Genomic DNA, 26,721 nt, shown 5'->3' with positions numbered 1-26,721 from the left:
AACCGTCTTCTTGCTTGAAATAAAAAAATGATTTTTTTTTAATCAAGACTCTAATTATAGTTGACAATATAAACTCTAAATGCATACCAAGTATATACCTTTTTTCCTTCTCTTTAAAGAATTGCATGGTTCTCGTCGTATCTTAGGAGAGGTGTACCTGCGAAATAGCTAATTAGATGACTATGGCAGACCAAAAGTACGTTCGTATCACAAATAAAGCTCAATTTTATCTCTTTGATCCGGTACATGTGTAAGTCGTTCAAAACGTACAGAAACATCGACCGAGATTATAGATTATCAGTGAAAAGTCCCACCCAGGCATCATCATGCGTTGCATCATTGCGTCGATTCCTAAGTAGGGGCGACAACAAATCTCCCCTACGTACCCTTAAAATTCGCACATAATTTCATTATGCTCTATCATGTTCTCGTAACTCAAATAGCAGCAAGTTACAAGAGCAAAATGTTCAACGAAACCAAATTCTAGAGCAGACAGATATAACATTGCGAACACACGAACGGTGAATCGAGAATGTGTGGAGGTATCCCGCCTCGAAGAACATTCAACAGCACTGGTACAAAAAATAAAGGCTAGTGAGCAAACATTAGTCAACTATTTATAACTTCGCACCATTATGACCATCCTTGGCAGCACGAAAAGTTCCAAAGGCAATGAGCAAACAAGTAGGACTTCACCTTAGCTACACTTTCACTGGAAATCATTGCTACATTGCATTAATTCAATGAGCAAGATGGGTTATCAAACGTTCCCAAACAAGTAAGATCATCACAGAAAACACATTATGTACAAGTAAGATCTTGTTGCAGACAACATATTCAGGAAGCATGGGAATCAAGCAATCATCACAAGTGTCCCAGAAAGCAATGGCCAATCCTGTTTGAGATGAAAAACAACAAAGAAGCAGAAGGCAAGATTCCTAGGTGTGAAGGTAAGAGTAAGACCAATGATCAGAAAACAGGCTGTTTTCTTTTCTTCTTCTTTTTCATTTTAACTTCATAGGTCCAGCAAACTAATACAAAACTACAAAAGTTAATAAAATATTTACAGCTCAAAAGAACCAAAAGCCATTTTGAAAGAACAAGACCGGGAGGAGAGAGAGAGAGAGGGAATCAAACTTAATCTCTCTGCATCTATAATATGAAGAGTTTGCATACGGCAGTGCATCAAACATTTACAAGCATTAATAATACGTGAATATCTACAAACTACGATAAAACAACTAATACAATGGCCTAATATCTCCACAATTTTGAATTTTATAAGAGGCACAGCTGTACCAAAAAAGAAGTTAGAATTGATGTGTTACCTCTATAGGTTGATTAATAATCATCATCTTCATTGCCACACCATTCATGTCATCATTTTGGATCTGTCATCTTAATTATGATTGAAAAAAAATGCTAAACAAAAAAAATCTGACACTCTGTGAAAGAGCCCATAGATACAAATGAAAGATATAATAGTTGCAGCTCAAAATGACTTTATAAGAAAAAGGAGGGATCAGTAATACCTACCTCAATGTTTTTCTTTTAATTGGATGACCATATGACTTCAACAGAGCTGTTAGGACAGCAACAAGAGTTTTAACAATAATGATACTTCAATTCAAGCACAAAGTGCATTCAGAAAAATCTAGGCTAAAATGACTACCTCTTGGATCTCAGTACTTTTTGACAAACTATTTATACTAACAGCTAGTATTGTCGAACTGGACTTCTTGATCTTCTATAACCATGCCTGGCAGGAGATCTGGATCTGCTTCGTGCTCCAGACCTGTCTCGGAACCTGTCCCTGTCTGATTCCCTCCCATTCCTGTGATAGTCATGCCTACGATCCAATCCTCTTCCTCCATCCCTGCTTCCTCTTCCACTCCAATCCCTTGATCTCTCTCTCTCGGAGCTCCGGTCTTTATACCTATCACGTTCACGTTCCCGCTCCCTAGACCTCTCTCTTCCAACCAGATCACGCTCTCTAACCCTATTCTCATGATCCTTATCCTTCACTTTCTTCCGCTCATCTGTTTCCTTCTCCCTAGCTAGTCTTTCTTCTTCCTTTGCCTTTTCTTTCACAGCCTTCAGGACAGTACATGCAAACAACCATTTAATCCATCAAATCATGATAATTATTAATTTGAGCTGAAAGTCATCTTAAAATTTGAATCTTTACCTTGAACTCACTAAGATAATCTCGGACCATGCCGTAGCCAATATGCTGCTTCCCACTTACATGAGTTTGTGTCCTCTCAGCAGCATCATTTGCCACCAGAAATGAACCACAGATCTCACATAGTGCCATCTTCTTCTCTTGTGGAAGCATCATAGCCTTATCATTTGCTGATTGTTGGGTCAGGGCTGTCTTCTCGGCATTCAGCATATCCACCTAAATACAAAGTTTTATTAGACTGAAAAATGCATATTATACCTTACAAGTACCGAGTGACTGTCTGCATTACCTTTCTCATGAGTGCCTCAGCTTCATCTACCTTCCCTGATTCACCAAGTGTCTCAATTTGTTCTAGAAGTTTCTTTATTTTTTCTTCCAACACAGAGAGTTGTTCTGATTTTTCGGCAGGGACTGGAGCAGGTGTTGCATCAACTTCTTGTGCCAACCGATCACGACCACGCTTAACTTTTCTATCCAAATCCATCACCTGCATCATAGAATTGCATCATTTTAACTTACAAAATTTTGAATACCAAAAGAAATAAAAAATATATATGTACAGAGAAGTGTACCAGCTTCTCACAGAACTGTGCAAGCTCTGCTTCAAACCTGGGAACATAAGCATCATGCCTAGGAGACTTCTCAAAACTGCAAAAGGTTTTTGGACAATCATTAGATAACATGAAGAGGCTTATGCTGAAACTGTAAATTCAATTAAACACCAAGCATTTATAAGGAGCAGAAAATAGACATTACCAACCATTCCTTCAAACTTCCTAGAATAACATTCTTTTTAAATTCTTCACACTGAACCATTAGAAGTAGTCAATCTCTTCGTTCATTACCTATTTATTATTTCCATAAACAAAACCTCCTTCATATTCCATAAACAAGATACAATAGGTGTATAGAGAAAAAGAGATTGTATGTAGATAAACTTAAGATGAACAGTTAAGTCTTAATAATCATGTTTAAAGACAATTCAAACAAGATTTACTTCCACCATACAAGTCACATGGCATCCAGTGCAAGGTTTTAAATCTCGACTGTACTGGTTGGTACAAACTGATATTTACAAGTCCAACAAGGTACCAATATCAAGACATAGAGCTCGATACTGGTATATACCATTCATTTTCATTTTTTTATTATTATATTGAATGCTACCATGTAATACAAGTTGATATGGTCCGATCAAATAAGAAAACCAGTATTGGTCTGAGATTTAAATCCTCGATTCAGTGCACTCATGAGGGTACAGTTTCACCACAAAGAACTTAACTTTGATCAAGATCTACTAAACCATTTCATCAATACTACCATTTGTGAGCCCGAAAATAATTAAAAAAAGTTAACTTATAAACTTTATGAACCAAGCCTAAAAGATTGAAGGGGAACATGCTGGCCCAGAAGAGTAGCTTCAGAGAGAACAACACTTAACTAAAACATCAACATGAGCCTTCTTTTACTACTTCTGACTTTACATTAACATAGAGAAGTTGTACAAACACTTCTTCAGCATTGCAAATCCATTTAAAAAAGGGTTTTTCACATACCCTAAAAATATGGGTATTTGGGGATGCATTAAAAAATTCAATATTAACATGAATCCCCTCTAAATAGCATATAATTTGCTTATATACTCAAAAGCTCATAGTTGCATGTACACGTTTCAGACAGCAGTTATTTATCAATCCCATCCATCAACTCCTAAACAATTTCTAATAAGCAACCACTATCGATTTCGTGAAGGTCAAAAGCTCATAGTTGCATGTACACGTTTCAGAAAGCAGTTATTTATTAATCCCATCCATCGACTCCTCAACAATTTCTAATAGGCAACCACCATCAACTTCGTGAAGGCTCCACAAGTTCGATAAGAAATCGGTGGCTTTGTATGTTTGAGAAGCAATTAGAACATGACCATTAAATGGGTATTTCAGCCTTTTCCAGAATTAGAGAGAGGGAAATAAAAATGCAGAAGTATTGTCTCAAGGCAAGTTCAATTAAATAAACTCAGCATGTTTTAGATCAATTTTACTAATAGAATTATTATCCAATATGCTGTTGCAATTATGTGCCATCCTGGAGGATATACATGCAAGTGTGAACTAGCAAGGGGAATCTACACAAATATGCATATTTCAACAGGTATATAAGCAGAAACCTTTTAAATAAACATTTTCCACTATTCAACTCCATGAATCAGTAGAGATCCCGAAACATGTATACAACATGGATCTCCAACTTGAGTGACAAATCATTGCTTTTGATAAAATGACTTTCAACTTGTCCATGGTCTTGGAAAGGAGTACCATACATTCAGTAATATGCAAAACAGGAACTACGAAGCACATATTTTCATATATTGAAGTACATGCCGTCTATGCTAATTAGTTTAAAGTATATAAAAGATTTAAAAATGAACAACAAATTAGATAATCAAAAGTGAAGCAAATAAGTCAGTCTCCAATTAAAATCCTACCAAATAGAGAAGGCATTTTACATCATATACTATAGAAGTGAATACTAATACTACTAGGTTATTGAGGTGTCAAGAGACCAGAGAAACATAACATGCATCATCTAAAGATATAAAAATAGGCAGGAATCTCTGACTATCGACAACAACAGATCGCATATACTCTATGGAAAGTAGATAGTTGATCATCAAAGTGTTTGAGCACATATAAAATGCCTCAACGAGAATGGCACACAGGTACATCAATCTGAAAGGTGATGGTATTGTTTTGGCACAGATTGCGTAATGTGTTACACTGAAAAACAGAACACTTATATCTGTAGGTCAGTTAAAAGTTGCTTAACAAATATGACAATTTTTTACCAGTAAGTGCTTAAAGTATGTTTTGTCATATCCCATAATCATGCATGACGATCTATTTACTCCATGCCAACTTTGATAAATTGTGATAATTTATAAAGACAAAGTTACTTACATTCAAGGTCTTCAATTCGAATAATACCGTCTGTACCGGGCGGTATGTACCGGTCCGCTAGCAAACCGATACACGGACATATATATATGTATATATATATACATATATACATATATAAAAGCGACGTCGCCCCACGTGGAGAGAAGAGAGGCGATGTCATAGATTTTTATTTTTTTACTTTTATATATAAATAAATATATATAGGCGATGTCGTCTCGTTTTTCTGCGACATCACCCCGCATGGGGAGAAGAGAGACGACGTTGCAGATTTTTATTTTTTTTACTTTATAAATAAATAAATATATATATATATATATATATATATATATACCAAGCGGTATATAGAAATACAATACCGTACCGTACCGAACGAATCTCAAAACTCTAGTACGGTACGATATTTCAATCCTTGCTTATATTTACTTCTTCTTTTTTAATAGAAGCCCATAGCAACAGCAATGTTACTTGCAGTTTCTTTTACAGTACACAACCAAAAAAACGTTTCCCCCAGAAAAAGCAACTAACGTCTAAAAGTATGATTCACTTGTGATGCTTTGATTTTATTCCAAAGTACAGCAAAATACTTCGAGACTTTGAAAAAACATACAACTGTTAGTATACTAATAAGCATCACTATCTGGAAGACCATATTTCTTTTTGGTTATGCTTACTGCAGTAAACCTTTTCTAGAGAAGCTGCAGTGAACTATATCACATGCTCACACAAAATCCTGCTATATTTCCAACTAAGCAGTATATTTAGGTTTACAGTTAAATCTAGAGAAAAATGTTGAATTGTTTGGCAATAACACGAACCCATGTGAATAAATATATCGAGATTAAAAATTAGACAGCATTGCTACAAGGAATGACAAATCATCCACTCATTAACTATGTCAAACTATTTAGCACGTATATGTTGAACTTTCAACTATCTATTAACTTAAACAGACAAGTCAGATATCTCCCATAAGAAGGTGTGCGGAGTCTTGTTGCAACTCATGATCAAAGTCATTATAACTCTTGATATATGGAAATGCAACCGCAAAACCTGAAAGGGTAACACAATTGTCTGGCATGTTACCATGCAAATATCTGATCAGAGAGCTTTGGATCGGTTACCTCAAACGAAAAACAATGCAATATCCAGAGAACTCCAAATGTCTTATTTATCAAAGCACGCCAATAACTCATATTAAAGTTCCCTCCTACATGACACATTAAAACAGCTAGCTTCAAAGAAATCTTCCAACCATAACTATTAGGAAAAGATGGTATAATTATCAATCAAACCTAAAAATATTGAAGCAATAATCACAATCAAAGCTCGCAGAACAATACAAAGAGAGTATTGAGTATTGTAAATCACGACAATATACAGCTGTTCACCACAACAATATAGAAAACCCCACAAAACCATCCTGAAATAGTCGGATAACAATTTTCTAAGTTCAAGCATAAGAAAACCGCCAAAAGATAGCAAAATACTAATTGAAATAGCGACACTTTGATGGCATAAAAGGGCAATTCAGAAAATTGTGTGATCGCAGTAGCTACCTTTCTTTTAGTTTCGGGTCATGGATTTTAGGGCAAGCTCCTGAAAAGAAACCACCCAAACATAAGAACTTGCAAGGCAGAACTAACGATAAATCAACGAAAAGAGAATAACCAAGCACACACCAAGATCACTCTTTGTGTTCACAAAGAGATCGTGCGGGCAGAACCGAACCATATACGCGCCACAGACCTCCTTGTCGTCCCACCGGATCTCCTTGTACCGCTTCTTCTGTTCCTCCGTGAGATTTCGTGCTGCGGGAACCAAATCGAAGGAATTGAATCGATCGAACGGATCGATGCTACGGAAAGGGCCGCGACGGACTCACCTGCACCCATGAGTTCGTCAAGGAGAGCTCTCTGGGCGTCCATGACGGAAGCGAGGAAACCCAGGTCGCGGCGGCTGAAGGCGACGTCGACGAGGAGCTCTAATGGGAACCCTAGAAAACGATCGAAGAGAAAAAAGGGGGGTCGAGGGGGCAAAAAAGAAAAAGGGAACGATCTGAGGGTTTTATGGTCATTTCAGGTTAATAGGAAAAGTGCTGCTGAAGCCCACTTGGCCGGCGGTGAATTTACCGCTGCGGTGAATTTTTAGTGAACAAGAAATAATCCCCTTAAGAACCATACTGCGGCCGGTGACCAGATACGCTTAAGAGTGGCTTTACGTCCCCGAAAGGTGGAGATTAGATTGCTACCCACGGCGTTTATTGTGTTTCTTCACATCATTGTCTCTTCAGCCGATTTGGCAGTCGTATGATCCAATACGAAAATATAAATAAATAAAAGAAGGATTGGAACGCTTTTTTGGGGGCAATGGTTTCTTATTTTAGCCAAATAAGAGATTCTATAATCATAATGGTTAGGAGGTGCGGAAACTCTCGGAAAAAAACCAATTACTACAAACATCCTATCAATTCAATTTATAGCTCCTTCTAGTTTTGGCATAGTTATGAGATATTTTATAATCATAATTATTATATGTAAAATTAAAAATATAAAAGTAAGGTTTGAAATAGTATTAGAATCGATGTAGTAGAGATAGTAAGAGACTGGAATTGGAAATGATTATGAATGGTCACACTAAGTGATCTTTCTTTGGGTGGTTCGTTAAATAAAGATTGTACTACTAGTAACTCGGACTTAAATATTTTAGATCAATTATGTTATCAGATTGGATTGTGCCAATGATTTATATTAAATTCTTGATAGATTAGGATAAAAATTTATATCAAGGATTCAAGTAAAAAAGAGTTGTTAGACAATTATGATTTATTTTTATACGAAAATTTATAAGAAATTTCGGGTTGGGTGTAGCTTAACATGAAAATTGATTTTTTTTATTAATTTTATATAATAAAAAATTTAAATTTCTCTTACATCATCGACTTTACGATTAATTTTTTTAATAATTAATCAATGAGTGTTTTTTTTATCCATCTACCAATGTACTAAAAATATATCATCAACTTCTACACCAAGATTTTTTATTCTAATGCTATCAACCTTATAGGAATATACAACATGTGATAGTACATACATATATAGCATGAAAATGATGAACAAAAAGATAATTTTAATAATAGTTGTAGACTAATTATAGATTACCCATTGTAGTTATACTTCTTTAGTATCCTGATTCCTAAACTTAAAAAATTTATATTAAAAATCTTATAATTATGGAAGTTAAATATTTAATCTCATTTATCTTAACACCATCGGTTTTACCAATTGAAGATATAGTATGTGATAGTACGTGCATGAATGACGTCGCATCGCTTTGCCTCACTCGTCTCCTTTTCCTCTTTCATTGCCAACATAGATGCATAGTGATGTTGGAGGAGGAAGAGGAGACAAAATAGTAAAGTACAAGTCTTATCTTCATCATTTTCCTCCTCCAACATTAATGTAAATATCTCACTGCTTTGTCTCATCTTCTTTTTTATTGTTGATGCTCGGATTGATATCGACAAAGCTAACCATAATGTCGTTATCATTAACTACCATCACAATAGTCACCTATAGTATTATCGATGATGTTGAAATTATCTTTTTATTATCAATTTTTATATCATTCATGCACGTGTTATCATGTGTTGTATCTTTCGTTAATAAAACCAATAATATTAGAGTAAATATTATTAAATATTTTACCATAATGACTATAGACATTTCAATATAAATTTATTTAGTAGAACAAAATGTTAAAAATATCTAAATACAAAGAGTAATATATAATTAATCGATGTAAAATCAATGATATTATGATAAATAAATTTAAATATTTTACTTTCATAATTAAAAATAATTTTAATATAATTTTTTAATTAGATCGATGCAGAGGATTTCTATATATATATATATATATATATCACTTCCCCCATATGCTTCTTCGTGGGTCCCTGTCCTCTATCGCTCGTTCTCTGACCTCTTCCGACGACTCGACCTTTCGTAGGTGTGTGTATCTTCCTCCGACGACAGAAACCCCGAACTACTCGACTTGGGCCGGGAAAGAAGGGCGGAGATGATCCTGCGAGAGTGAGCGAGCAATGGGTTGTTGGCGACCAGGGAGAAGAGTGCACGCACAAGCGTTGCCGCCCGCCCCCACATCTGCCGTGTGTCCCGGACGTAACCTTTGCTTCCCACGCCGGGGGAAGGCTGCCGATCGGCTGTCCGAGGACCAAGACACGGTATCATCCTCTCCTATGACGTGGCAGACCAGTAGTGAGGCCTGCTCGCTTCTGTCGCGCCCAGGACCAATGAAAAGGCCGTCGAGCCACAGTTATATAAATTAAATGACTACAATACCCTCATCTCTTGGTTCATTCTACCCCCACGATGGAGCAAATTCTCCCTTTGAATGAGGGCATTTTTATCTTTTCATGATGGATCATTCCCCTTCGCTCTATTAATAGCACCAAATAGATAAGTAAGAACGACCTGCAACGCCACAAGACCAAGCAAGGATAAGCTTGTCATGGGATCCCACCTGGTGATCATCGGCAAGCTGGCGCTCCTCGCCGGGGGGCATAGTAACTGCCACATCCTGGCCTCCCTCCTCTGCCCTTTCGCCCTTAAGCTGTCTTTCGTCGTCGCCCGGCTCGCCCTACCCTTCCGCTTTTTCCTCTTCCGCCTCGGCCGCATCTTCGCTGCCGAAGCCGCCACTGCCGCCAGCGCGGCGCATCGGCGGGACGGGAGGTGGGGGAGGGCCCTCCGCTTGCTCTGCGGCGACCGGCCCGCCGGCAACGAGGAGCGGCTGAGGCTGCTCCAACCCAGCGACGAGATGCTGACTGCTATCTCCATGCTGACGCTGTGAGAGGATGATGTAATGCTCGTCTCAGTGCTTGCTTTCTCTCGATTCCTATGTGCCACCTCCGGTCGATATCGTCCTTCTTGGATGAATCGGAGCTGAGAGGTCGGATTGGCTGCAGAAGATCCTTTTGATCTTAATTGGACTTAAAAAAAATAAATAATACAATAAAATACATGGCTTTATAGTTCAAAAAATTCACGATACAATTTGAGCCATTTTATTTTATTATGGCTGCAGAAGTTCATATAGAGGATGATTCTTTTGAGCTATACCTTTTAAATAAAAATTAGAAGATGATAATTAAAATTATGGCAATTAGTACTGATTCTTTTGATCGTATTCGATATTATTATTAGTCTTCATTATTATTGTTAGTATTCAATTATTTGTGATGACTGTTCTTAACACTTTTTTGTTTCCCTCTTTGTCGTGTCTTTTGACTGTCGAAGAGTGAAGAAGACAACACACGAGCACATATCACATGGTTTTGAGGGAGATTGCGGAGGGAGATCAAACCTATCTCCTCTTCCACCAACCTTTTTTATTTACGAGCTTGATAACTATCTCATCTCTCAACGTAAAGCAGCACAGTACCAGTAATTAAAGTTCCGAACATGGATTACTTAGTCGCTGTAGTTCACCAGCGATCTGTATGTGGCCCCTGGCTGCCAACCCACCGGAATCACATTGTTGGCCACGAGAACCTTCCGCGACAAGCCGGAGGTCAGGCGGAAGGAGAACGGCGGCCGCAGCTTCGGCCCTGAGTTCAGCCTCCACTCAGCGCCCCACGACTGTGTCATCGGGATCCATGAGGAGCTCGGCGTCGACGACGACGACGCTCCCTCCTTGATGTCCACACACGCGAGATCTCCGTCCCCTCCTTCGTATTCGATGAGCACCGCGATGTAGTATGGGTTGGAGCCGACGTCCACATGGAAGGCGACGTCGATGCCTGCGTAGTTGCACTCCACTCTGCGATATACATAAGCATGCCACGTGAAATTGGTGTTCTCTTAATTGGGGTTGGGACTGAGTCGTTTGAGATGGCACAAAGCAGTAGAAGCTCAGTGTATAAGACTGCTGCGATGATGATAGCAGTTCTCACCGAGTGTACTGTATTTGGAGAACTCCGGCGTTGCGAAGCTGATCTGACTGTCCAGGTTTTGCCATGGCCCCGAATGCGGTGCCGCTGAGGTCGAAGTGGACGGGCTCGGCGAGACATATACCGCCAGGGCACTCATCCGTGAGCACAATCGTCACCGGGTTCCCAGAGCATGCAGCGTTCTTAGTGCATCGGATCTTCCATGACCACCAAGGTTAAAAGAAGTCAATCTTTTGAGCAAGTTCATTTGATGGGCACATCTTGGAAGCAAATGGATACCTGATAACAAGCACCGCAGCCCTCGCCTGACTTGAAGATAGAAGGACTACCTGCTGCTATCATGGAAGAGAATGGAGCACGGTCAACTCCGTTACCATATCCGCATGCACCGCCTGCATACCCAATTAATATGATGAGCTCGTATGCTTGTTGGCTGATTAAACATGCATATGCTGTGCAACTGTATAATCTCAGCCATTACCGTCACTTCCGGCGCCATGAGCACTTCCATACCAGGTGGCTCCCGCCGGCGACCAGCCCTCAAGAGCAGAGGACGAGAAGTTTAAGCGCTTGGGGTTGAAACAACTGCAAGGGTCGAGGAGAGAAGACAGAGCAAGCAAAACAATGAAGGAAAGAACAGAAGAGGACCCGTGGAGTGGGAATGCCATGGTCACTAGCGGAAGCTCGAGCTAGGAGAAGGAACAAGTGCTGGTTGTGTGCCTTAAGACGGAATGGCTGAGGGCTATTTATAGAGTGCATAAGCTCAGGTAATCTGCAATGTCTCAGCCGCAAAATCTATGCGGGAAATAATTGAAAGATAAGTTGCTACCTGCACATGGCTTCGAAGAGCAACAGGAAGAAATCTGACTGCATTGATTAAGATAATTTCAATTCATTCTTCAATCGTTGATATGCTTCATGTCAAGCCTTTATTCGATAATTAAGAACATCTGCACTGTTTCAAGACCTCAAATTTATTTCCCATGAATCGGAGATGTTCTTTAGAACCTCTTCGCCCCCCGCCCTTTTCCCACTCGCTCACTCCATGCGTTATGTTTGCATGAGACGAGCGGACCGATCAGTCGCTCGCAGCGCACGACTTTCGAGGCGCTCGGTCGGTTAACCGCCCCGAATCACGGTTAGTTGAAAGCGAGGGAGTCCCGTTAACCGGGCCGTTGATGGCGTTGCTGGTCGTTGAAGTCTTCGAGCGGCCGACCTCCGTCTCGCGTCGGCGCCTGTTCGGACGACCGAGATGACATCCCCGTCGCGGTGGTCAGCAGCAGCCGCCCGTAATCTTTGGCTAAGTTTGAGGTTTGTATCTCGCTTTCGTTCCGCCATTTGGCCGCCGACAGGGAGAAGTTTTAGACTTTGTAGATCATGAAACAGTTTGGGAAGACAAACGCAGCCAAATATGCATAAAATATTGACCACCTGATCCAAGCACGTGACCTAACAAAAGGAGTTATTACTTATCTCAGGGAGACAAAATAGACGACTGTTATTTGAGATCTCCACATGTTTGGATCTATGTGTGGGGTGTCCAACGCTGCATGGGTTGCAGGAATTCGATCAGGTCGAACCGTTGGATCGTGGGTCGGCCTGATGCACGAGCTCTCCTACTTACATTAAACCTGGCCATAGCAATGGACCGGGCCGAAATATACGGGTCCAACGGTACCGAATTTAGGTGAACGAACCAACTTATTACTATAAATTAATTTTGGAATAGGCAACATATCAAGAGGTGTCGTGGTGTAGTTGGTTATCACGTCAGTCTAACACACTGAAGGTCTCCGGTTCGAGTCCGGGCGACGCCATTTTTCTTTTCGTTCATTTTTTATTTTTAATATCTTTAATATATTTTAGCTTTTTTTATTTTTCTAACAATATTTATTTAAAGCTGTATATTGCTCCGATTTTATTATTAATCAAACTTCTAATTATGTGATTATATAAATTATATATATATATATATATATTTAATTATGGGTCATGATGCACGAGCTCTCCTTCTTACATTTAACCGGGTCATGGGAATGGACCGGGCCGAAATATATGGGTCCAGCGGTACCGGTTTTAGATTAACGAATAAATATATTACTATAAATTGTGGAATAAAATAACATACCAAGAGGTGTCGTGGTGTAGTTGGTTATCACGTCAGTCTAACACACTGAAGGTCTCCGGTTCGAGTCCGGGCGACGCCATTTTTCTTTTCTTTCATTTTTTATTTTTAACATTTTAAATATATTTTTTAGTTTTTTTTAATTTATTTTTCCAACAATATTTACTTAAAACTGTATGTTGGTCCGATTTCATTACTAATCAAACTTCTAATTATGTGATTATATAAATTATTATTTTTCTAATTATGTTTCTTCAATTCAGTATACCGCTCTAAATGTGATTATATACTTTGTATCAGATGAAGGTTTCTTCTTCGATTTCTTCACAACTTTACGCTCCTCACATAGCCTTAAAGTACACTGAATTTGGATTGATATTATTAATCTAACTATTTTAGAATATTAATCGATTACAATCGAAAAATTATATACTGTCATTATTCATTTTAAGATCCCATCACATGTTCTTGACGGTGATCACACCTTCGTGGCTGTATCCTTGGAAATTGATGTGGCCCGCTTAGGTTCATAGCACAAGGCTTTGGCCCTTTTTAGTGGGACCAGTGCACCACATTTTCCTGCCGCTACAGCCAATACTTTCCTCTCACGGCATGACATCACTCGTTGTTGGGACTACCACATGATTGGACGTTTAGGTAGTTTTGACACAAATGATTTAATGTGAATATGAAGTGTCTGTGTTTTAATTGGTTGTTAACCGCAAGGTTTCATATAGTTGGAGGGTCTTAATATTGAAAAATATATATGCTATATTTTATTTCATATTTAAACTCTGCTATTGGTAATAACATACATGAATATAATTTCTAACAATTCACGATAGGAATAAGGAAAGAACGAATAATGGAACCCATTATTCACCAAACGGTTACAAAAAAACGAATAATGCGAAGAGCACATGTGAATGCAATTTTAGCTCTATTTACTATTTGCAAATCCCTTTTCAGTTTTTTTTATGGCCATTAATTTGTTTCGTTAACTGCCCCATTTCCTTCCCTCCTCCCCTGTCTTTCTCTCTCTCTCTCTTTCCCCGATACGCCATCTCGCATCGCGCTTCCGAGCCCATCAGGAACCCTAAAGAACAGCGTCCCTAATCACTTGCGTTCGCCATTTCCGATCCAAGCTTGTTCCCCGCGAAGCAACCATCATTGGATCGACCGTAGCCTCGCAATCCGTCTTTAGATCGATGACTGCGGTCGCGCCATTACTTTCGGAGGTTTTCGTTCCCATTAGAACACCCCCGGAGCTAGAGTCATTTGCTCGGTGTATCTCGAAATGAGGGAGCGACCACGATAGTTGTGAGGATGGCGTTGCAGCTCGGTTTCCAGGGTTTGAGGGGTGTGTCGTTCGTTTTTCCCAAGAAGTGGTTCAGGATCACCTGTATTTGCCAGCGGAAGAGGGCGATTTCGCGCTCTGTGCTGTGCGGTCTGATGCTCTTCAGTCTCGGCCTCGTCTCGCTCTTCACCGGCCAGATTGCTGCCGACCTCGAGTGGTCGCAGATTCGAGGACGGTGGGAAACCAAAAGGGTATGAGCTAACAAAACAAGAAAGGAATAGAAATAGAATCACTTTGATTTACGCAATTCCCAGAGAACGCAATGTGACACGAGGAGATGTTTTATGCTTTTGTTGTTGGTTGTCCGGTTTTTTATTTGTTTTTGTGGATTATGGTGGTGTTGTTGTTCATTTGACATTTGTTATGATAATCCTCCCTTTTAATTGTCTTTTCCGAGAGCATGCAGTTATATATTTGCTTTAGTGTATTAATTTCATTGCAAGGTAAAGTCTTCTGGAAGCAACTAGTTACTATCCATTTAATGTGCATTGTGCTTCATAATAAATTAATCTTAGACCTCTTATTTCGTTGGAATTTTTTTTAGTACATAGTGTCAAAATAAAGGCATTTGCAGGTTGGATACAGTTTTCCTGTCGATATATGGAAATCCGAATTTGCAAATCTCTATTACGGTTGCAGTGAGAGAAGCCCTCATTCTAGTGGTAAGTTCCTTACAGCATTACAAATAGGATTCCTTTTCTTTCCCTTGAGTTAATTATATTTTGCCTCATGGTTTTTCCTTGAGCTGTGAAGCATAAAATGGTCATAGACATGACCCTTGATGAACATGTAACTTTCAATTTGTTAGTGTACTTTTATGTCAAGAATTATTTTGTGCAGATTAGATAATTTTTTATATAAAAAGCCTTTTAACTTACTATACATTGTGGATATATTTTAAACAAAAAATCAACGCATTCTAAAAAAATATTAGAAGTACATATGTATTGCCAATATTGGCATGTGTCAGGATGTCAATATGATTATTGCCAGGCAAAAAAATTCAGACAAATACGCACAGGATTGAGGAGTCTAGTCAATTTTGCAGAAGACCTCAGCACAGAATACATGCATCATGCCACTATCTAAAATGTGTTTTTAGGCCTTTTCAAACATCTTTGTGTTTCATGCCTACACCATAAATTTACAAACTCACAAGTATAGAGGGCACTTTATGTGGCTTCGTGTAGTCTAACATATTTATGTTGTTCACCTAATGTGAGTGATTCATCCATCATGAATCAAATAAGTACTACCAGTCATGTGCTTATCAGTGTTGAACACAGACGTGAAGCAGACATGAGTTTTGTCATTTTAACATATATAAATTTTCATTGCACAATGGTATTCATTTACAATTAAAATACCTTCCATGTGAAGGCTAGTACTTAATAGGTATTGGCCACTAGCTTATCAGTGTTGGCTACGGACAAGAAATAGACATAATAAGTATTTTTAAGTATCCATGCTTTGTGGTCCTTGAGCAATGCAATCATTTTGTGTGCATAATTTCCTAGTTGGTTATTTTCAGCGCAATTTACATTTTTGTTAACTATTTACTCCATCGTAAACTAGCAATTTTCTCTTAAAATTTTCAGGAGTTATTCTATACATGTAATTTTCTTTTGCTGCTAAAAGATGCATTTTTTGTCAACTAGTTATTAGAATGTGAAATTGTGCTGCAACTACTAGTATTTCATTATCAAATTTTGCCTAGGGAATTAAGAGTCCAGGTTCTTCTTATCATTTTACTGGTCTCATTGCGTTTGTCATATATTATATGATACAAACTAGTATATTTGTTTGTCCTGGTTTTCTCTAATAGAGAACATGGAGTAATTAGATTATACAGAGAAAAAAGGGGAGTTATATATATAGAGTTCAGAAAGATGATTGAACACATGTAGAACCACTATGTTGGCATTAGTCTTTATGCAAGCTTGGAGGCTGTTCTTGATTAGATTGTAGTGGTAAGTTGATGAAACTTTGGCAGATAGGGGCAAAGTCAGAGTTTCTTTCTAAGGGAGGCTAAACAAAAATATGCTGTGTGCTTATATATTCTATTGCCAGCCAATAATAATGCAAGTTTCACTTAAAATATTTAAAATTAGCCTGAAACTTTATTTAATTTAAAATTGAAAGAAAGAAAGAAGATAGTCAAGTTTATTAATTAGTTGAAATCTGCAACATGGCTTCTTTTATGGTTTGGCTTTAATGATGAATAAGTTCATCTCTGTAGAGTATGGATTCCTCATTAGGAAATTAGCTTAGGGATACATTGCGCAAAGGAATTTGGAAAGAACTAATAGATGGATACACTGATAGACAGAGGAAGCTATATTTATGTTTATTTGAAGATAGAGGGGCTCTTGGCTGTGTAGTATGGCTTTGCCCATGTTTACCAATCTTGTGGCCTAGAGGGTGTTAACTACAGGATATTGGCTGTGTGGACTCTGTACCCTGTACAGGACAATAGATGCTTTGAAGAGAAAAAGAAGATCTTGATGCAACATTTTTCTTTTCATGTTAAACTTTGATATGCTGTATTTTAGGATGGTTGCTGCAGTTTAAATCAAGATCTGATATGGGCCTTTAGTCAATATGGTATGCATCTATGAGTTGTTCCTGGTGACCTGATTTGTGTCTGGGCATGTAATTATGTGGGATGCACGTGCAAAGTGCTGTACATTGTTACCAGGGCTGGCATGCACATAATACCTGGCATGAGCCCTTGAGATTAGTCAATCATTTTTAATTGTTTTGTGGGATTAAAGCTGCTAAGTTGTGACAAAGCAGCAGAGAAATTCAAACGTGGTAAAAGATTGCTGTTATGTTGTTTCATGGATGAATAGGAGTTGTGGCGCAGGGGAAGTCTCCTAAATATTAGAAGGGAGAAAAAACTATCAGTTGAGAATTGATATTAGGGTGTACTCATGACTTCTCTTTCCAAATGTTTCAGGTGATGGTCTTTTTGAATTTCTGTTATTGATTTGGAATAAACTATAACTATAATGCTTGACATGATCCAAAAATATCTCGATCTCATATAGTACAGGTTCTGTATAAATCCAAACTTGTCCAACTAAAATCCAACTAGGTAGGGTTGTGCATATCCAACTTATGTGAATCCTTAATGAATGAGTCTGACCACAATGTAACATGAGTATCTGAAGGCATGAACCACTCTGTTGAAAAATATGTGTTGTTATGTTTGCTTAAGTTGTCAATCTATGCCACCTCCTACGAAAATTTTCTATATAAGTTAATATTATTATACTTTATTTATCAGAAATCTCTCAAGAAGACTTGACTATAAGCTTGTAGGATCAGTGAAAGAATTTTTAAAGGTGTATTTTCATCATTCAAGGTTGAACAGTTTTGTACACATTTGTACAGTTGCTGTGAAACAGTAACATGAAGCTTTTTATATATTTGGATATCTTATTCTGTGTATGTAATATTCCACAAAATCACTGCCTTCAGTAGTGGTTGTGCTTTCACTGTCTTTGTTTTATCCTGATTATGGTGTAACAATATCATGTGTATCTCTTTCACCACCAACATGGCAGTACCATTTACAGTACTAATGGCTGAATATGCTTTGTTCATGTGATTTAGCTGCAGTGCATGAAAGTGTATCAAATGGCTACCTATTAATTGCAACTAGTGGAGGACTAAACCAACAAAGAACAGGGGTAAACTTTTTCTTCTCTTGTGCTGTTAATTTTGTTGTCATCAAGAAGTACTTTGAAAGGGCCTCATAAGATTGTTTAGAAATATTATCTTTCACTAAATTATGTCTTCATGAGATCCACCATATTGTTTCTTTACTTTATTTTTTCACAAGACTCTGAAGGACATGTCCTGAAAGTTCTGCTGCATCAATCTTCTGTCACTGGATTCCCAAATTCCTAGAACAAGTTTGGTCCTATTGGGCCGAAAAAACATGGTTAATATTGCCCTTGATCATGAGTGTACTGACCCACTGTCTAAATTATTTTATCCCTTTGAATCGGGTGTACATACTTTATCAAATCTCAGAGAATTAGTGGATCTTGTTGCTTATTATGTGTATTTTCTTTCTGCTAAAGAAAGAACTTATTTTATTTTTTCTCGTTACTTTTCTAATGATCAGATAACAGATGCTGTTGTTGTGGCCCGGATCTTAAATGCCACTCTGGTTGTTCCTCAGCTTGATCATCATTCTTTTTGGAAAGATGACAGGTGAGACATGTAGAACTTATGAGACAATTATTGCTGGAGTTGTATTTCTTAATCAGACACATTTTGTGTAAAAAAATATTTTCTTTATTTTGCAGCGAATTTGAAAATATTTTTGATATTGACTGGTTCATTTCTTCCCTTTCAAAAGACGTCACCATTATTAAAAGGATTCCAGACAAAATAATGAGGTCAATGGAAAAACCTCCATACACAATGCGCCCTCCAAGAAAATCTACTCCTGAATATTATCTTGACCAAGTGTTGCCAATACTATTGCGGAGACGTGTAAGTGGGCCAACAAACTGATTCATATGTACTCTAGCATTTTGCATCTGGATTACATGATACTACTTTGTATATACTAACTTCTGAGGTCTTTCATTGTTTAACTTGATATGTTTACATCATCTGAAAGTTATTAATTGTTACTAAAGGCCACTTGTTCACAAAATTGTTGATTGAATGGACAATAAATTAGATGTACAAATTAACATATGAGCATAATAAAATAAGTTCAAATAAACATTTAAGCATAATAATTTAGATGAACAAAACAAATATGTACCTACTTACCATCAAATTATCGATGTGAGTTAGAGGCAGGTGAATTAGGGTCCTCGATACGCTAAAACTCCAAATGGATATGGTGCATCTAGTAGGCTCATGCATGAGACTATTCCCATGACATCTGATACTGGTAACCAGTTACCATTGATGCGATAACGAGGTAGCAGTCATTGTTTCATCATCATGAACGACCCATGTCATAGGAAGCACATAGGGTAAATACAACCATGACAAGTATGATTCTATAGGTTGGAGTGCATTAGAGTTGTGGATATTGTGTGATTGGTCACTCTGACCATCATCATTGCTTGATGTGCTGCTCTTCACATTACTACTATCTACATGGTCTCACCATGTCCGGATTCTGAGGCATCCGATTGAATATTCTGCTCATCAATTCTACCCAACAAATCAATTGACTACGAATCTCAATCTTTTCCCTTGTCACAATGGCTGGATTTCTTACTTTGTTGTGTCCAGCCATGACCCTACAGACCAACTGCTTGAATCCGGCCACTACCTGACATCGACAACTGTTTTTCATGTAACCCTTGTTCCTCTTTTTGTATTATCTCAGTAATGAAACAAGATGGCCATGGAGGGTCTCCTGTCTCACCCAGTAGAGGATTGCCTAAGTTCTCAACTGTGTGAATCCAATTGAGCATCAAACCACAATCATCATTATAAAATTGGAAATCAAATGGATCAATCTCAGGCTCCTCTGTTTCTTTTTCTATATCAGCATAGCACAACCTTAGATGTATCATGTGTGTTGAAGTGGATGTGTAGTAGTTTCTCAAAGCATCTATAAGATAGCCTGTTATGAACTTTCATATGGATCAATCTGAATGTTGACCAAATATGTTCACTCGCTGAGTCACGTGATCTGTGGTAGGTTCCTCATTGCAACTCTTCCCAGATGTTGATCCTCCAACTTGTACCACCGCTGTAACTGTATCATGACTAGTAACAATGGTATCAAACAAACAAATCTGATCAAGGTATATAAGTTAATTTGTACGAGTAAATTATATTATCAGGGTCCATCTAATATTGGCATGATAAGCAGTGTGAAGCTTCCCGAAATAGCTATCCTTATAACAACAATCATAAATCATAGGGATACAAGAATAAACATCAACCCTAGACTAATGCATAAAATTAGATTAAAAGTTAGGTTCATATTTATCTTTATTTCAACTGCTCAGTAGGGCATGCTCCAAGGTCTGAGTAGTAGTTAGACTGGTAAACATTGCCCATACCATACCGATCAAGGCAATACTCGATCCTATGAGTCTGACATAACTCCTAACATATTTAATTTTTTGTTGTTGTTTACTGAATCAGGTGAAACTGGTTTGTGTTTTTGTCTTTACATTCTAATGTGTTGATAAATTGCAGGCTGTGCAGTTGACTAAGTTTGATTACAGGCTTACAAACAACCTTGACGACGAACTCCAGAAGTTACGCTGCCGTGTAAATTATCACGCACTAAAATTTACAGAACCTATACAATTACTTGGTCAGAAGTTGGTCAAGAGAATGCGAACAATGAGCTCACGCTATATTGCTGTTCATTTGAGGTATGTTCTCTTTGTTGGGAAGCTTCTTGGCATTTTAAGTTGCTGTTACTATCTAAAGGTTGCCTTTAAAGCATACCTAATTGATGGCAAATGTATTAAATTTAACAAAGAATATTTGCTTGCTTAATGTCATCTTTTGGATTAATGTACTAGCTTGTGCTGGTAGTCTCTGCCAAGGATGTGCCTAAATTTAGTTATTCATTTAGCTCTTTTCCTTGACTGTAACAAAGTTCTGGTCTAGATTTCATTTTCTTATTTCAAAGCTTGGGTTTTTCTGATGCTAAATGATTAGTCAATAAGGAGAGTCATCTTTCGAGCCAAGGCCTAGTCTACCTGTTGTAGCCCATCTGAATTTAAGTCAATCAGAATAAAATTAATTCAGTTCAACTAAGCATGGCTCATACTTCCACATCCTAGTTTAGTGCCAACAATTGTTTTCTTGAATTGTATTTCATTTCCATATTCTTCCATCCCGACAAATTCCCTCGTGAGAACTGAAAAGTAATGTCCATTGACCTGCAGTTGGTGAACTATGTTCTGTAACTTATTCTCAACCAAACATGTCACATATAAAATGGATTATGCATGTTTATATGGTTAAAACCAGATAATTTGAGTGTATAAGGGTTCTTGACATTTGATAGTTATCTTGGAAGAACCTTAACATATAGTTAAGTCATCAAAACATTCTGCCCCTCTGCTGATGCAATCTTTCTTTTTAGTTGCTATTTGTTTGTGCTTCGTGTCTGATTCTGCAAAGCTCCGACCTAAAACTTTAACAGACTTTGATCCATCATGAGGCACAAGATTTGGTCGATGATATTCCAAATTGAAATAATTCATACCATATTTTAAATTAAAATTGTTCAAGAGTTGAACAAGTGACCCTCTACTTTTGTTGATCTGCTTAGTTGTTGGATGTAAAATCTTCTGTCGTTTGTTTATGCAGACTTATAATTGTTGTTGCTTTTCATGGTTCAACTTATAACATCCTCTCTACTATCAATTGTATATAAAGCATGATGTTAAGTTTCCCCATTAACTTATATCACATAAATATCACACCTTAATAACCTTTGGATCTGTTTGTCTAAAAGATTGCAAGAAGTTTAATACCTTTTTTATTTTTGGTTTTGACGAAGGCAAAAGTTGTCTGTTAATAGTTTAGGTGAAGGCTAACCATTTTTGCTGCAACCTGTCAGAGCTATGAATTCATTTGTTGATTGAAATGTAGGTTTGAACCAGACATGCTTGCGTTTTCTGGCTGTTACTACGGTGGTGGAGAAAAGGAACGTAATGAACTTCGTGGAATTAGGAAACGTTGGACCACATTACCTGTGAGAATATTTTCATTATTTTAACGCTGCTTATTATTTTCAGCTTTTATCACTGGGATTATCTTTTGTCTTGAATTTCACGAGTACAGTTTCATACTTAACCTCACAAACAAGGCTTTTGCCACCCCTTTTTGACAGCCCAGCATTCAACAAGTAGAGAGTTTCTTGTTCTTGCTTCCAGTTGCAATAGTAATATCCTACGAATATGTGAAATAGTAGCCAATTCTGAAACTAAAACAAGTTAGCAGATACAAATCTATCACAGTTAAGAATGTAATATAAATTTGAAGGGATCTCATCAGAAGTAGATCGGTTGGATCTGCCCATCAAACTCCTCAGCTCTTTTTATGGAAGGAGTATTCATTGATCGATGCCAGGGCCTTGAACCAGATACACGTAGGTTGAAGATGGTAGATGTGACAATATCAATCCTTCTAGCGCTTCCATAGGAGCCAAGGACTGTAAGCTATAAAAAATAGACTAGTAGCTGAGTTTTTGTTCATTATTGCCGCTCTTCCTACCAAGCCCCATTAAGCCAATTCTCAAAGAATTGGAAAGAGTAAGAGAATTTAGCTCACACCAAGCTCCAAAAAATTGTTAGGAAAATTCAGTAAAAATAGATGTGCTTAGTGGAATCTTGGCTAACTTGACAAACATAGCCTTTGCATATGTTGTTCTTTGGTATCAATTCCACCCCAATAACATTTGTGGACATATTTGCTGTTTTTGATCTCCACTTTTTCAATAATAAAGGCTATATATTCTTTATGAATCCATGCTTTAAGCTGATATTCTTGCAGGATTTAAGCGCTGAGGAAGAGCAAAGCCGAGGAAAATGTCCATTGACTCCACATGAAGTTGGTTTAATGTTAAGGGCTCTTGGCTTTGTAAACAAGACTTATATTTATGTTGCTTCTGGAGAAATATATGGTGGAGAAGAGACCCTGCAGCCTCTTAAAGACCTCTTTCCAAATTTTTATACAAAGGAAATGCTTGCCAGAGAAGATTTAAAGCCCTTCCTTCCATTCTCTTCTCAGCTTGCTGCCATCGACTATATTATTTGTGATGAGAGTGATGTCTTTGCCACAAATAACAATGGAAATATGGCTAAGATTCTTGCTGGTCACAGGTATGACTAGTTACTTGGCGAATCACTTTCTTCTTTGTCCATTTCTAGTTTCTTGCTTAAGACTTGCTTCCCACAATTGTTTTGGATAAGACAAGGCTTTTGTGGTGATTTGGAAAAAAAAATTGGTTTGAGGACCAACAACAATTCCATGTAGTAATTTTGAAGATTGTCTATATTAAGTAATTAGGCTAACATTATGGTTAGGTTATGCTCTCTGGTTATTTCTTTATGTTGACAAGATTATCTCATAATGCATTGTGGCATCATACTGTCTCACTTTAGGTAAAGCATTTTTTTTCCCTTGTTGATCATTTTTTCCCCTTTCATCATAGATAGCGGAATTTAACATGCTTTTAAGTGATTTACGTGTGTTCATCCCCTACTTAAGTCTTGGTGCTCCACATCATGTCCTCTTGTTTTACCATGGAGAGACCTGATAACCTCTATATGCAAGCACATTTCCCCCTTCTGCTTATGAAGCCATCTAAAGATCCTTGGTGATCTTGTTTGTTAGGGCAATCCTGGTGTATTCTTCTTGATTTTCTTTTTGACTGTCCGCATAATTGTATGATTCTGAAGAAAACACTTCTTATACACGTGAAGACATTCAGATCTTACTCATTTTTTAACCCAGTGTTCCTCTAGCATCTGAAGCATTATAACATGACTTTAAACAGTTCCATTCTGCCTGTCTTTCTCAATATATTATTTCTTTTACTCCTATAACTTTTGTTTAGGACATCTCTAGCCAGAACTGACTATCATAATTCAAAACTTTTCTCACCTTTTTTCATGTCAGTTTCTTAGTTAGCTTCTCGTAATTAACAATGAATGCTTCATGGAAATAACAAAAACAACTACTATTTCCTTAGAGAACCTTATTGGTTTGTTGGGGCATATAACAGGTATTTAAAGGTAGTGCTAACTGCTAACCACCAAACATAATGTTTTCCTGTGTTTCTTCATCTTTTACCGAGGTGGCAAAGAGATACTTTCTAGAATCACAGTCATCCACATAAACCCATATGGAAGAGGTATCATCATATAGCTATTCTTTTTCTTCATTATCTTCAAATAAAGGATCAAAGCAGACTTGGGTTGTGGATCATTTACACTACTTTCAACTATTGATGTAATGAGTGGCACACATGCTGAATATGCATTCCTCTACGTAAAATCTGCAGGAGGTACATAGGATACAAGAGAACCATCAGACCAAATGCTAAGAAGCTAAGCTCTTTATTTAAGGCGCGCAACCAGATGGCATGGAAGGTCTTCTCCAGGAAGGTGAAGTTGGCACAGAGAGGCTTCATGGGGGAACCAGATGAGATGAGGCCAGGGCGGGGTGACTTTCATGAATTTCCATCTTCCTGCATATGTCAAAATCCAGATCTGATTGAAATAGGAGGGACCTTAGGGAAGCCTGAGCCAACTGAAACCATTTGACAGCGAGCAGTTTCCGAACTGACAAATAGCAGACAGACCGAGGAAGTAAAATTTTTTGCCGCCTAGTCCCATTTTGATAAAGAAGTTCACATTTAGCAGATTTATTCGTCTCTCAGTGGATAACCACCTTGGGATGGAATGTTCTGTCACAGTCGAGTTAACACAGATGCAATCATCAAGGCTCAAGATGCATCGGAATGTATGATACGATCCACTGCTTTTGACATTGGCAATGGTGTATTATATGCAGGCAACCTTCACTTCATCAGTATCTTCCTATCAAGCCAACGCCACAAGGAGGTTGGTTTCTGTTCTTCTGGCCGCCACTGTAAATTTTAGGATCAATTTTGTGGGATTCGAATTGAAAAATGCCGTCCATTGCTAGTAGGTGAAGAAAACTACCATATCATGAGAAAGACGTGTAATCTAAAAGGTTTTGATGTATAAATATAGTCACGATTTATACATTTCCTCTTTCACGTGTTTACTCTTTGCGTTCTCTTTCATCTACATTAATTTGCAGATGCCATGCTTCAACTGGTTTAGAGCTAACTGTTCTTGGCGCAAATATCTCTCACTAACTGTAATGGATGTTCCAAGCAGCCAGTGAAAAAACTGATCCAACTCGAGGAGCCTAAATTACTTGATCTAAAATGTTCCAACTATGCTAATGATTGATGGTTTATCTAATTGTATATATCATCTCATTTCTCATGTGACTTTTAAGGATTAATTACATATTACGTATGTTTATCTTTAGCATCTTGATATTTATATTTAAAAAGTTATATTATCATTTGTATAGTTATAATATGAAACATCTATCATTTCTATAGTTATAATATGAAAAATCTAGATCCATTTATTCTAACGACAAAAAAGATAATTTTAACTTTCCAGTTGGTGTTGATGAAATATGTTAATGGTGGCGGAGGACGATATCACTAGGGGTCATGAGTGATTGCTCTAGACAATGAGAGCGATGACGAGATATGAGAGTCGCTCTTCATCTACGTCAGCATCGACGTAGTTACTGAGTGACGAAAGGATTGTCAATGTAGATGTTGTGTGATGTCGCAGGATTGTCAATGTAGATGTTGTGTGATGTCGCTTGGTAACTACATTGACATCGACATAGCTAAATTAGATATGTTCTTTTGCTACGTATGTTGATAAAACACTTACCTACGTTTCAATTTTTACAAAATACGACGGTAAGAAAAAATCAATTGACAGAATTAGTTTCGCTGCTCGACAATTGTGTCAACACTGACGTAGATACAAAGCGCCCCTCATCTCTTGTCATCGTTCTTCTCATCCATAAAAGTCACCCATAGCCCTCATCTCTTGTCATCGTTCTTCTCATCCACAAAAGTTACACATGGCCCTCAACAGTACAGTTGTTCATCACCATCAATTAAAACGTTAAAATTATTTTTTTTTTTATTTTCATATTTCTATTAGTAAAAACGATGGTGTCAAGATAAATAGATTTAGATATTTTATTTTAATAACTATAAGGATATCAATATAATTTTTTAAAATGTAAAGACCGAAATACTAAACGTAGTTGACAAGGTAACATATAATGAATCCGAGTTTTAATTGGGTGTCACGAAAGCTGAGCGCCAAAGTTATGAGTGGCGTTAGTGACCACAAAAGGTCGAGGCCGGCGTTGATGCCTGTTTGCTCGTGCAGTTGAGATGAGCTCAATAGTCCACTGATCATCAATGAAAACGTCAATTCAATAAAGATTATACATTGATAATTTCAGTACTAACATGCTCGTATTCGATCGGTTGGAGCCAGATATGACTACAGAAATAATTCTCGATCTATTAGAAAT

At 37.7% G+C, this 26,721-nt stretch overlaps 3 protein-coding genes and 2 non-coding genes across 8 annotated transcripts; 3 read left to right on the top strand and 2 right to left on the bottom strand.

Moving 5' to 3' along the window:
- Positions 1–205: 205 nt before the first annotated feature.
- LOC135585571 (uncharacterized) lies at positions 206–7,170 on the bottom strand. Of its 4 annotated transcripts, XR_672116.3 has the most exons (10): positions 7,025–7,170; positions 6,822–6,950; positions 6,699–6,738; positions 2,758–2,833; positions 2,475–2,672; positions 2,189–2,401; positions 1,673–2,094; positions 1,537–1,582; positions 1,329–1,398; positions 206–572 (listed from the first exon to the last, which is right to left on the bottom strand). XR_672116.3 is itself a non-coding variant. In XM_065116458.1 (8 exons), exons 1-7 carry the CDS (start codon positions 7,065–7,067, stop codon positions 1,717–1,719), a joined length of 1,077 nt encoding a protein of 358 aa, XP_064972530.1. In that variant the 5' UTR covers positions 7,068–7,170; the 3' UTR covers positions 1,123–1,582; positions 1,673–1,716. The 4 variants fall into 4 exon arrangements, 1 of the variants encoding a protein (XP_064972530.1); XR_010488507.1 differs by having other exon boundaries at positions 1,329–1,582; XR_672117.3 differs by lacking the exon at positions 1,329–1,398.
- Positions 7,171–10,493: 3,323 nt separating this feature from the next.
- On the bottom strand, positions 10,494–11,821 carry LOC135616082 (expansin-B18-like). Its single transcript, XM_065115255.1, has 4 exons — positions 11,589–11,821; positions 11,387–11,499; positions 11,111–11,304; positions 10,494–10,977 (listed from the first exon to the last, which is right to left on the bottom strand). Exons 1-4 carry the CDS (start codon positions 11,773–11,775, stop codon positions 10,629–10,631), a joined length of 843 nt encoding a protein of 280 aa, XP_064971327.1. The 5' UTR covers positions 11,776–11,821; the 3' UTR covers positions 10,494–10,628.
- A 1,029-nt stretch (positions 11,822–12,850) lies between these two features.
- On the top strand, positions 12,851–12,924 carry TRNAV-AAC (transfer RNA valine (anticodon AAC)). Its single transcript has one exon. It is a non-coding gene; the product is annotated as a tRNA-Val (tRNA).
- A 316-nt stretch (positions 12,925–13,240) lies between these two features.
- On the top strand, positions 13,241–13,314 carry TRNAV-AAC (transfer RNA valine (anticodon AAC)). Its single transcript has one exon. It is a non-coding gene; the product is annotated as a tRNA-Val (tRNA).
- A 928-nt stretch (positions 13,315–14,242) lies between these two features.
- Positions 14,243–25,362, top strand: LOC135616816 (O-fucosyltransferase 29-like). The gene is made up of 9 exons (XM_065116456.1): positions 14,243–14,780; positions 15,164–15,251; positions 18,208–18,284; positions 18,725–18,813; positions 18,909–19,098; positions 20,782–20,963; positions 22,198–22,300; positions 23,101–23,429; positions 24,614–25,362. The coding sequence occupies exons 1-9, from the start codon at positions 14,559–14,561 to the stop codon at positions 24,873–24,875; spliced, it is 1,542 nt and encodes a 513-aa protein (XP_064972528.1). The 5' UTR covers positions 14,243–14,558; the 3' UTR covers positions 24,876–25,362.
- Positions 25,363–26,721: the final 1,359 nt, after the last annotated feature.

Source organism: Musa acuminata, chromosome BXJ2-7 (assembly GCF_036884655.1).
Source record: "Musa acuminata AAA Group cultivar baxijiao chromosome BXJ2-7, Cavendish_Baxijiao_AAA, whole genome shotgun sequence".
In the NCBI taxonomy this organism is placed as follows: domain Eukaryota; kingdom Viridiplantae; phylum Streptophyta; class Magnoliopsida; order Zingiberales; family Musaceae; genus Musa; species Musa acuminata.
This window is presented reverse-complemented; position numbering and strand designations above follow the sequence as displayed.

Bases quoted from the DNA above. Each gene is read 5' to 3' on its own strand.
- LOC135585571 (XM_065116458.1), bottom strand. From the start codon at position 7,067: ATGGACGCCCAGAGAGCTCTCCTTGACGAACTCATGGGTGCAG. The intron at 6,739-6,821 runs GTGTGTGCTTGG...GTTTCTTTTCAG, and splicing joins GAACACAAAGAGTGATCTTG to GAGCTTGCCCTAAAATCCAT. The intron at 2,834-6,698 runs GTAGCTACTGCG...AACCTTTTGCAG, and splicing joins GACCCGAAACTAAAAGAAAG to TTTTGAGAAGTCTCCTAGGC.
- LOC135616816 (XM_065116456.1), top strand. From the start codon at position 14,559: ATGGCGTTGCAGCTCGGTTTCCAGGGTTTGAGGGGTGTGTCGTTCGTT. The intron at 18,285-18,724 runs GTAAACTTTTTC...TCTAATGATCAG, and splicing joins TAAACCAACAAAGAACAGGG to ATAACAGATGCTGTTGTTGT. The intron at 23,430-24,613 runs GTATGACTAGTT...TAAAATCTGCAG, and splicing joins AAGATTCTTGCTGGTCACAG to GAGGTACATAGGATACAAGA.
- LOC135616082 (XM_065115255.1), bottom strand. From the start codon at position 11,775: ATGGCATTCCCACTCCACGGGTCCTCTTCTGTTCTTTCCTTCATTGTT. The intron at 11,500-11,588 runs GTAATGGCTGAG...TTGGGTATGCAG, and splicing joins TCATGGCGCCGGAAGTGACG to GCGGTGCATGCGGATATGGT. The intron at 10,978-11,110 runs GTGAGAACTGCT...TGTATATCGCAG, and splicing joins CTCCAAATACAGTACACTCG to AGTGGAGTGCAACTACGCAG.